The sequence below is a fragment of the Carassius auratus genome, unplaced genomic scaffold (assembly GCF_003368295.1).
Source record: "Carassius auratus strain Wakin unplaced genomic scaffold, ASM336829v1 scaf_tig00027247, whole genome shotgun sequence".
Taxonomy (NCBI): Eukaryota; Metazoa; Chordata; class Actinopteri; order Cypriniformes; family Cyprinidae; genus Carassius; species Carassius auratus.
In genome coordinates this window covers 31,267-43,312 of record NW_020525578.1, presented here as the reverse complement: position 1 = coordinate 43,312, position 12,046 = coordinate 31,267, and the positions used below count along the sequence as shown (strand labels likewise).

The following is a 12,046-nucleotide window of genomic DNA, read 5'->3' as shown; positions in this document are numbered from 1 at the left end:
TTAAATCCACCATTTTAAACCAGACAGCTGGTGAGACATGTGCATGGCTGTGTCTATATATGTGCATATTTGATTCTCTAAAAAGCTTAGCTACTGAACAATGAAGCTTACATTGTCACCCTAGGGAAGCCACACAATGAAAAAAACAAAAGATATAATTAGACGAGACCCATTCTCCAAAAAAAAATCTCACTGATACTATTGTGCATTTGCAGATAATCTGGTAAGAACATGTTCAATTCATGTTGAACGCTCATCAGCCTGAGACAATGGGAGGATGAATGTCAAGTTGAAGCTATTAAAGAGTAGAAGATAGCATGTAATCCACTGCGTGTTATGGTGTGTGTGTGCGTTTGTCTCATGAGAGCATGAAATGAGCAAAGGATTTCATGTTCTTACCACACATACGATGAGGAGTCTCACATGACACACACATATGGTGACAGCAGACAGATATTTGTGAGATAGATGGAATTACTGCTTAAATTGACTTTTTGTTGGTTGGTTTTCCTGTGGCTTTGAGGTACTATCAAAGCATTGCTGTATTTATTTGAGTGTCCTGACCAGACAAACACAGCAATAACTGCTCAACTATTGGTTTGAGATCGGGTCGGGAATATCTGTTTGTTCGACAGATATGTCTGAAAACATTATTCATCATTACACTCATGAATGGTGAAGGAGAGGCAAAGAGAAGAAATTGTTGAATAAAGTTGCTATTTTTGTTTTCTTTGCAGAGAAAAACTATTCATAAAATTAAGGTTGAAGCACTGATGTCACATGGACTATTTTAACAATGCCTCACTACCTTTCTGTGCCTTGAATGTGGTAGTTCCCTTGCTGTCTATGAAGGGTTAGAAACCTCTCGGATTTCATAAAGAAATTCTGAAGATGAACCGGTTTGGAACGAATTATGTATTAATGACTGACAGTTTTTTGGGTGAAAAACTATATATGGGTGAACTATCCCTTTAGTCTCATGGCTAGGAGATAAACAATTGAGTCATTAAAGAGATCTTAATTTGTCTTCTTTCCTACTTCTCTGCCCTACTTCTCTACTTTCTGTGTTGCTTCTGTGTTTCTTGTTGTCAGTCTCATACTGTTGTGTGTATCTATGCTGATTGTGGCTTTTCCTTCACAACTCCTCCTCAATCTTTCATTGAATCTCTCTTTCAGTTAAATATTAATTACACAGTGAGTGTCCTGCAGGCAGGGTGCAGCGGTACAATGGAGAGGAGCTAGACTCTGTGAGCGAACTGATAATGAGGAGGTGGAGGGGGTTCGTCTCTACCTCCATCTGTCTACAGGGCCTGAACATCCTTACCTCCCCCTTCTCATTAACATTAATGAGCTTGGCCCCATTTGAATTCTGGGTATTGTAGTTTGTGTGTGGTACGGCTCTTGCCCAAGTTTTTGAATTAGAATAGAATGACACTGAATGAAATATTATTAGTACTGTAGTACTGCTAGAGCAGATCAGCTTTGGTATATTTCAGTAGGATTTTCAGTAATACAATTACCGAAAGGAAACTGCTAATTGGTGTTAGCGGCTAGCAGAAAGGTTAGGAGTTCCATCCCGAGGCGCTGGGAAAGGTGTGAGATCTAGGAACAGCCGAGATAATGAGATGACAACCCAGCAGAAAATAAACATCAGTATCAACGGCTGAATGGAAGAAGGCAATTACGAACCCCTCAAGAGATCACACGTGCCTGGGCCTCTGGGAACATTCTGCTCTGGCATGAAGACCAGTCGTTCATCTCTGTTTCCAGTCGAAAAAGCACTTTTTTTTTCCATTACAGTGAACATTTAGAGCAGATACTCATTTTTAACTCAGACACCATTAAAGTTTCATATTGTGGTGGAGAAAAGAGGAGTAGTGGAGGGAAAAGAAGCTGTGCATCCAAACTACTACAATAACCTTTTGTAACTGGTCAAATTAGACTCATGGCAACATGGATAGGGTGTTTGACATGCCTAAAAACCATGAATAAACTGACGGAAGGATAAAGAAGGTACAATGAACAGTTATCGTACTGTTGTGTTGCCACTTAAAATGGGAATACTATGTGGGAATCGAAAACTGGATCTACATTCAATTCCCAAACCCATTAAAGAAAGAAAGTGAGAGAGAGAATAATTTTTCCTACCAGTCATGTCATGTCAGATTTTTTTAACAGAATATGTATGGATTTAACATACATTGATGTTGGATTTATGATTGTTGTTGTTGATGAGTTTTCAGTTGTTACTTGGGTTTATGCATAAACATGTCCAGTCACAAAAACATTATGCCATGAGCCATGACACTGTGAATGTTCACTTTCCATTCACAATGGCTACTTTTGGCCTTAAACAAAGTGAATATGAGACACTCTCTGGAGTTTTTGGCCCAGATACAGGCCTCATCTTAACAAGACGGTGCTTTTTTTCTTTACTTTTGAACCAAAAACATACCGTACGACCGAAGCTCTTCGAATCTATTTATAGTGAATCAGAAATGGAGTACTGGAGAACAAGACTTTAGGCATGATATGAAATAAAGAAAGAAGTTTTACTTTAAGTGAGCGGCCTTTGATATAAATCAATGCATGGATGGAAATAATTATTAAGAATAACAGCAATAGAAAGGACAGTTAAAGAAAACAGCCAACACTATATCTCAAAAATGAATCTGTAATGTCACTGATAAAAAAAGGCCCACATGTGTGTCATGGTGTGTGAATGTGTCATTGACCACAGTCAACACATCTTTTATGCAGTGAGGGTAAATGAGAACGTGTGTTCTGAAGGCATGAGGGTCACGTGGGTGGGTCTGGCCACACCTAACCTTCCCTTACAGAGCTTCAGGAATTAAAGAGCAGTTTGTGCGCCATCTAGAGGCAGCAGAGTTCACTAAACAGAAATTCAAAACAGAATCTAATATCTTAATGACTGCAAATAAGGGCAGGAATTGGAAGAACATTCATTTGCACCAAATCAGCACATACTAAAAGAACTCATTCGATTAATTACTTATTACATCTCCAAATGGGGCTTTTAGTAAATGAATATAGGAACTGTGCCTAATTAAACACAAAATAACCATATTCAGCAAGTTGTCAGGCACCGAGCCTGAAATAAATAGCCTAAATCAAAGAACAGATAGATTGAAGTAATACACAGATAAATTAACATAATTCATTCCAGCTCCTTCTTATTAAGGATGAGAGATTTCAATTGTTTAAAAGACTTCTTGTTATTAGAGAAAGAAAAAAGGCCTTACTTCCACATATTCTCCTTGGTTGTCTCTGCTGTTCATCTGTCTGTGAAAAAAGAAAAAAAAAACATAGACAACATTGTTTAATAGCACAAAATGTTCATATTATATATTACGCCATATATAATAAACAGAGTCATTCAGTAATTGCCAAATAAACCCTGATTAGAATCCCACTTTATGCACAGATACTTACATTGCAATCTAAATGAATAAACTGACATGCAAATTAAGTCAAAATTATGTTCTGATATGATAAGAAAGAAAATTAGCAGTTGTAACTGAATTACACAGTGTCCTCATACAAAAATACTGACCAATCAGAATCAAGTATTCCAGAGAAATGTATAAAACATGTTTAAGCATTTTAAAAATGTTGATGTGAGATATTCCATGAGATGGATTTCATCATAAGTTATTCTTATTTCATTTTTTTACACCACAGGATGTGATATAAAAGTCACAGAGGAACTTGAGCTTTTTTTAACATTCAAAAGGAAGTGAAAAGCATGTTTACGTTCCTCCTACTGCGCACCACATCAATGACACGATGAAACCAGCTTCAGCCAAAAAACAGGAAGCGCAGAGACAGAGCATTCGAACAAGTTAGATGATTTTTACTATGATTATTTACACACACAAAAAAACTTTCTTAAAATGACACAAGTCTTTGTTTTTGGGCCAATAAAACAATTATAAATGAGAAAGCAGACTTTCTCATTTATAAAAAATTGACTTTTAAAAGTAAATCCTGAAAAATACTGATAATAGAAATAGTCTGGGTTTAAGAGATTTCAAATCTCAATATATTGCCCAGATACAAAAATACGTTTTAATGCACTCTCAGAAAAAAAGAAAGAAAAAAAAGGATGAAAGATGTAACTGAGGCAGTATCTCTTCAAAAGGTATAATTTTGTACCCTATTTAACCCTTAAAGGGTGTGCATTAGTACCATAAAGATGTGCATATTAGTATTTCCAATTAGCATAATAGTACAGTTTGAAAAGTTACTGCCAAAAATGACGAAGTGACAGCTTTGGTACCTTTTTTTTTTTTTTTTTTTTTAACTGTGCGTGTGTGAGAGAAACAACCTTGATTAAAGCATGGGAAGAGCTTTAAACAAGGTGCTTTGATAAATGAGCAACAACAAATTCACTTTCAGATCAAGCTAAGAAACAGCTTTCATCATGGGAAAAGTTTCAGCAAAGCAGAAGTGTGCGGAAACCACAGCCAAACACACTGAGGAGACATTGTATGAATGCCCTCGGCACTTCAGTCTTCATCAGTCAAAGTGATCCAAAGTGTGTTGAACAAAAGTTTCTGTTCTGAAACACAGAAATGAAAGCAGTAGAGATATACAAACAGGAAATGAAGTAAAGGTCCTTCACATGCTCAACAAACCTGTCTCTGGAGATTGATCATGAATCATGAAAACAACATGCGAAGGAAAATATCTCCCAAGATGTGATTCAGACCCCAAGATGCTAAAAAAAGCACCCAGAACAGGAATCTCTAGCCCAAAACCTAGCCATAACATTTAAAAACTGGACCAAATTAGTTTTGAGGCACTTCATTTTTTTTTACAGACATCTTTTGTGGAAGCAGAATCAAATGCCATTGAAAAGAATCCCTATATACAGTCCATGATTCATTTATTCTGCAAGTGAAGTGGCAAAAAAGAATATAATTTTTGCTATTATGAATATCAACTTTTAATTACTAATTATTAGTATTAGTATTATTAAAACACGAAAAGGTGAAGCTAAAGCAGTGTCCTCTTAAAGACACTGAATACAAAAGCAGGAAGACTCTTAACACACTGTTTCCTGAAGACATACAGTATCTCACATCCTCCAGCTGTGCCGGCTGACCTCACATCATTATCCTCCTCAGCCGTTTTTACCAAAGATCTCGCTTGCTAACAACAAACCAGGTGTCGTTCATAATGAGCTCTGACTGAGAACAATCGAATTATAAGAGGACAATGCTTATGCAGTTTGCCTGTATTAAAACACTGTTCAAGACAAGATACCATTATAGTGCCATGTTTATTTTCTTCTTCATATCTCAAAGTATTATAATTGGACCATAACGACACCATTTATGACCACAGTTCTCTTTTGTAAAGGCTATATTGAATTCAAAGTATACAGTGTGTATAAAGGACATTAATATTTATTCTTTTTATATATAATGAACAATACATACACCACGGTCATACACGCATTAACAAAAATTGTTAATAACCGTAGTGAATTTTTGACGTCTACTCTGCGACACAAACATTATATTGACAGTAACAAACTCACCTTAGATCCTTGTACAAATTCATACTCAAACAACACTTCTGAATATATATACATTAAAAAAGAAGAAGAAAAAAAAGAGTTTCCTAAAACTGTTCATTCAAGTTTCCCAGTCTGCATCTTTAGGGTCCGTCAAGTCCCTTTGGGAAGTAGAGAGGAATGCACAGCAGCGTTCCTCTGAATGCCTGTTCATCCTGTTGCTCTCTGCTGCCCACTAATGTGACCAATGTGAATCTGTGAGGGTCACTGCTGAAACACTGTTTGACCTCATTGATCAAACACTCACAGGTCTGTGACCTCATTAGCAGCCATTTACACGCCAGGAAGTGAAATGGGAAACATGGCTGAACCGAGCAGAGGAACAAGCCTGATGTAAAAGGAGAATATCCAACACCATCATTGCCCAAACTCTTTTACATATCCCAAACCTTAATAAATTCACTTAAATATATTTTAGTATGTTGTTATTACCATATACTGGCATCTAGGGATTCACTGTATTAGAATGCATGTCGAAATGCTTGGAGCCTGTATCTCATGAGAACAGTTCAAGTGTGACATCAATCCAGGTGTACATGTACAATGAACCAGAACTGGTGTCACATAGGAGCAGAGGTCACAAAACCACTGTCACGGTATGAGGTCAGACATGAGGATTAGTCTCATCTGACGCTATATTACAGCTACCTGATTTATCTGTGAAGAGTTTGTATTGCCATAATGTCTCAATTTGTTTCATTATTAAACCGCACTGGGACTTTTCACTGTTTGTATCACTCTGCTTGTGCATTTGGGATATTTTCAGTTACTGTGGGTTACATTCGGTTTATCGGCAGGTGGCGATAAGTGATTGTCTTTCGAGCGAGTCATTCATTCAAATGTTTTGTTCATAAACTCTGAATGATTCAGGAATGAATCACACCTATTTGCAGCTTTGGATTAGTATGGAATAGAACTGTGCTTGTTAGTGAAGCAAAAATACACAAATTTATCAGGAAATTTTATCTAAAAAATAAGTTACTCAATATTAACTTTTGCCAGTCCTGTGACCGTTAGTCCTCATGAATTCAAAATTGAGTTTATTAAAAAATTGACTTTATTATCTAAAAAAGTTTGTAATGGTAATCATTAATCAAAATCTGAACATTTGCTTCCACTCTGGAATGGCATTCTTTCACAGAATATCCAACCGTTCGGTTGCTATGAGTGAGAGACAGAGAGGAGGAGCACCAAAATAAAACCACGCCCTCTACTTAATATTTAGTTTTTTCGCTGGAAATACGTCACTACACTGAAATAAAGTCAGCAGCAAATTCCAATTAACGCGGACTTTAACATGTGTGATTGAACCGTAATGTTTCAAATACAAATGTCCTCAACTATGTGTATTTGAGATCAAAATATTATTAAGTGAGATTATTTAAATATTCTTCGGCTGTGTAAAAGTGTCAATTCATTCATTCAATCGATTCGTTCACTGTTAACAATCTGTTGCGACTTTGCTCGCTGGTTCATTCATCATTGGCTTTGTTTGGAACAAATCGAGGTATGGAAAAAACAGAAACTAACTGCAATAATGTCTCTAAAATGTACCGTACTTTCCGGACTATAAGTTGCACTTTTTTTCATAGTTTGGCTGGTCCTGCGACTTATTTATCAAAATCAATTTGACATGAACCGAGAGAAATGAACCAAGAGAAAACATTACCTTCTCCAGCCATGAGAGGGCGCTCTATGCTGCTCAGTGCTCCTGTAGTCTACACTGAAAACATAGAGCTCCCTCTGGCGGCTGTAGACGGTAATGTTTTCTCTTGGTTTCTAAATAAATGCGACTTATAGTCCAGTGCGACTTATATATGTTTTTTTCCTCATCATGACGTATTTTTGGACTGATGCGACTTATAGTCCGAAAAATATGGTAAGTTGCTCAATATTAACTTTCTGTTTATTGAATTTTTGTGTTAAAATCACATTGCTTTTTGGCAGAACAGCATTCATGTGGCATTGCTGTATTTACATATCAACACAAATTAGCATATTTAGTGTAGCAATTTAAAGGCTATACATGACATTTCTCAGTAGCGAAGTAATAACTGTGCTGTTTAGAGACACTGCTGCAGAAGAGTGTCGAGGGATGCACAGAGGTACATTAGCCTAATTCACACAAGCTCTCTCTCTCTCGGTACTAGCAAAAAAGGTACTGGATGAGATGCGGAAGAAATAATTCTACTCACAATAACGATTTACGTACAAAAACCATCAATGTCCAGAGGTGTGGTAACCATATTATAACTTGAATAATTGACTCCGGGCCGTTGAATTATTCGAAAAATAATGCATTATTTTTCTAATAATCCAACGGCCTGTCGTAAATTTTTCCTTACATAATAGTACGAAATTAAAAGGAATTATGAATGGCGTTTACATTTTTAACGATGATTACTGCTCAGCTACTGTACTTAGCTCTTGTGAAAAAAAACATGATTTTATTATAGTAAAAATGTAGTACGTTTTTTGGGGGGCATATCGACTACCATTTGTCTAACCACAGTTTTACTACAAATACCATGGTTAAACTATTGTTAGTGTAGTAAAGACATGGTTAATTTCTGGTTATTATGGATTAACTATGGTAACCATGATTTTTTGTTTGTTTGTTGGTTGGTTTTACTACAAGTAAATGGCTAATTTTGGCAAGGGTGGGTGCAAACAGACAAGGTTCAGATTCAAGAATCAAGAAACTGATTCTTACCTGTTAGGCTCTTTCTCCTCCTGACTGTCTTGTTTGCAGTCTGGTCCTATTTTAGCCTCTTCCTCCACTGCTTGCTTCTGCTCCACCCGACTGCCGTGTTTCAGAGGTAACTGAATCAGATGACCATCCACCTGGAGCTCCTCAGCATCCTTCATGGAGGCGTTTCCTTCTTTATGTCTCTTCTTGGGCAGCACTGGCTGGATGTCTGGCTCTTTGTCTGGCACACTTAGATCTGGTGAAGATTCTAGACATGCATTTGGTGGATCAACACGTAGCTCGTCCTCACGTAGCAACACCTTCATGCTCATGTAGCAAGATGAGTCGACTAACGGCTCCTGATCTTCACTTTCCAGTATTGTTGAGTGTCCATCCACAGTCGGTGGAGCTGGAAGGTTTCGATTCTGAATGGGATTTTCTCTGGTTCCAGCAACAGGCTTGTCCTCTGGGATGGGGTTCTCCAGGACCTCCAGGCCCTTCCCGGAGAGGACGCTGAGAAGTGGGGAATCAACGACCTGGTCCTGCAGAGGTCTCATGCTTTGACTCTGACTCAGGTTGTTCTTGTCCTTGGACTTGCTCTTCTTCAAGCTTTTGTCCTTCTTCGGGTTTCGTGGCATGGTGCCCATGTGCGTGTAATTTTCACTGGAGCTGGCGTAGCTCGGGCTCCGTGGATGCATGCCCATATCGTCGGTGGACACCTCTTTGACATCGTCCTTCTGGGTGTCTGATTTCCGCCGGAGGCTGGTGAGACTACCAAACCACTTGAAGCCTGAGAAAGGAGAAAACATGTTGTGTGTGCTGTAACTCGGCACAGATTGTGTGTGACTAAACCTCTCTCTTGGTAAAAGAAAAAAAGCTCCTCGTTGTGGGCTGACTGACTGTGCACCCCATGGGGTCCCTAACATACCACGAGTTCCTTCAATGTGAGAAAGAAACATGTAGCCTCTTAAGTAAACATGAGTCCTGACCTCATCCGTGGGAAAAAATTCATTGGTCCCTTTAGTCCCTAAAACAACATTTCAGCTTCTCATAAATGAAGACAGAATATTTCTTTGTGGTGAAAAGCATGTGGTAATGGTGAATGGGGGAGGAAATTAAGATACTGTGCAAACAGGAAGGCAATTCTTAAAATAGAGTTTTATCATAATTTGTAATGTTTCTTGCATGATCTTCGATGTCAGGGTTTGAATTCTTTCTTTGTCTCTGTTGGGACGTCTGTTAATTTATCTTAATAATTATAGCTTTCGGGGGACTGTCGACGTTTAGCCCCGTTCTGGTTTTGTTTCTTGTCAAGTCGTCTTGTGGTATGATCCAGACAGAGTATTTTCAGATATCAGACAGTTGAAATTAATAGCACACGGGTCTGCTAAATGTGAGGAAGTTCCTAATGTATTGCTGTATTGCAATACAGTACTTGAAGAAGAAACACAGCTATAAAAAAGTGTAACTGATATTAAAGAAGAATAGTGTTTTGTGAGAGGAAACTGTTACTTTTTGCATTCAACAATAATCAATGAATCTTAAAATGAATGATAAAGAACAGATTTTAATTACACTTACATTCTTGGATTATGAGATTACAGTTAAGTGTACTAGAAAAAAAAAACGTAGTTATACAAAAGTGTTAGGAACATGTTTTGTAAGATAAGATAAAACTTTTGTAAGATAAAACTGTTACTTTTTGCATTCACAATAATTAATTAATCTTAAAATTAATTTACACTTACATTTTGGATTATGAGATTACTATAAAATGATAGTAGAAGTGCCGGGGCAATTGCCTGTGTGAAATATAATAATAAAAATAATAATAATAGCATAGATTCTTAATATCAGTGTTTTCATGATCAATATTTAAATATGAATACATATTAATACTTCAGTGTTTATTAATTTTCACTAATGGTGATCCATATTATTGTGTACATATATTAATAATACAAGTAAAAAGAGTTGAATTCAACTGAAAAAATAAGTTCTCTCGAAAATGATTTTTGTTTAGTCAATTTATTGAATTATTTACGGATCAAAATGTGTTTATTGATCAAAAATAAATGTTTAATATTTTCTACATTTGATATATTTACTGTTTTGTGTTTGAAAGTAATACTTTTTAATCATCATACTTTACATTTTATTTGTTACTGTTAAAAATGTAATATTTAGTGGAGGTTGTCATTAGGAAAAAGGTACAATAAATATAATGAATAATCTTTTTTTTGTGGTGGTGGGGGGTAGATGCGTGCGTATGCGTGTGTGTGAATATCAATAAGTTGTTTAAATATATATTTAATATAGTTTAGGTTTTCTACTTTAGTTTAAACATAAGAACAGAGTGAATGTAGCTATATCTGTGTAAAAAACGTGTGATTTTTTTTTTTTTTTTGCCATTGTGTGTTTTTTCATGATTGCTTTTTACATGCATTTGCTCATGCATTACATGATACTGTAATAGTCCTTTCATTTGCAGTTTATTAATATATATCCCATACACTTTGCCCCTATAATACTCAAACTAATCTAATATAAACAACTTTTATTTTGATCATGAGTTTTTTTCTTTCTCTTGGTCGATGTTCAATTCGGCTCATATTGATCTAGTCTGAAGTACATTCATTTGCTTTGTGCAGCTGAATCCCCAAATGCCATTACGGTATCCCCATACCCCATCACTGTCCTCAGAACGGCTTTGGCTTTTCCTCAAGGCATGTGGAGCAAAACAACAGAAATCTTTTAAAAACGTATCTGCGTCTATGCACTGCTGCCTTCAAATACACTAGCCTTCATCAGAGAGGAACGTTAGCCTTTAAACACCATTATAGAAATCAATGATGTCAACAGACCTGCTCCTTTATAACACCCTGATAGCTTCGACACGGACAGTGGGGCATTTTTTAAGGCATTTTGATCTTTAATAGTCTTGCTTAACGGACCAGAGACTTTAACCACAATCAGAAACCCAATGGTAAAGTGATGCCGGTCTGAATGATTGCACCACACTACTGCGGAAGCCCTCCATCAAATATACTTACTCAGTTTGCGTTTGATCATGGTCTCTGACTTCTGTGTCCTCTTGTGTGTTTTCCGGGACAGGAGCCACAAGTCCTCACTTCTGGCTCTTGTAGGTGTGTGTGTGTGTGTGTTGACAGAAGTGTGCACTTCCTCTGCACAGGGCTGATGCTCTGTAAGCAGCAGCAGCAGAAGGACTTCCTGTGGTTGCTGGGCGGATAAATATGATCTGCACTTACCAGTACTGCCGTATTTACTCAATAGCTCTGGATGTTGACATGCAGAGCTCATTGGGTCACTCTGTCAAAGGTGAATGTGTATCAGTGTATCTCGGCATCTGCATTCAGAGTCATTCTAAGACTGAATAATATGATGTCTTTTTACTTTATATATGATGTTATTTATATTATCGTAATATAAAAACAATTTTGTTTACGTAGTCTGTGTCTACCACTTCAAACCTGACCTCTGACCTTTAATGCATAGGGCCAATAAATGATGATTAGTGACTAGACATAATGTAAAATCTTCTGATTTAAATATTTCCATTTATTTATTTATTGGCCTTGGGTGGAGTATAATATGCACCAAATTACGGGCATAAATTAGGCGAAAATAAACCATTTTCAAATTAAGTTATGAAATAATACATGAAGTGACACTTCCTAATTTGATCATAACTTACTTTATTAGTTAATTCATTTTTCCTTTAGTTTATTTATTGG

The 12,046-nt window shown here is 36.8% G+C and overlaps 1 protein-coding gene across 2 annotated transcripts; it reads right to left on the bottom strand.

Annotated features, from left to right (window-relative positions):
- Window positions 1-3,188: 3,188 nt before the first annotated feature.
- On the bottom strand, window positions 3,189-11,519 carry LOC113079169 (SH2 domain-containing protein 3C-like). 2 transcript variants are annotated; one of them, XM_026251376.1, is made up of 3 exons: window positions 11,345-11,519; window positions 8,316-9,081; window positions 3,189-3,303 (listed from the first exon to the last, which is right to left on the bottom strand). In XM_026251376.1, exons 1-3 carry the CDS (start codon window positions 11,361-11,363, stop codon window positions 3,240-3,242), a joined length of 849 nt encoding a protein of 282 aa, XP_026107161.1. In that variant the 5' UTR covers window positions 11,364-11,519; the 3' UTR covers window positions 3,189-3,239. The 2 variants fall into 2 exon arrangements, with proteins under 2 accessions (XP_026107161.1, XP_026107162.1); XM_026251377.1 differs by lacking the exon at window positions 3,189-3,303 and adding an exon at window positions 4,304-4,582.
- Window positions 11,520-12,046: the final 527 nt, after the last annotated feature.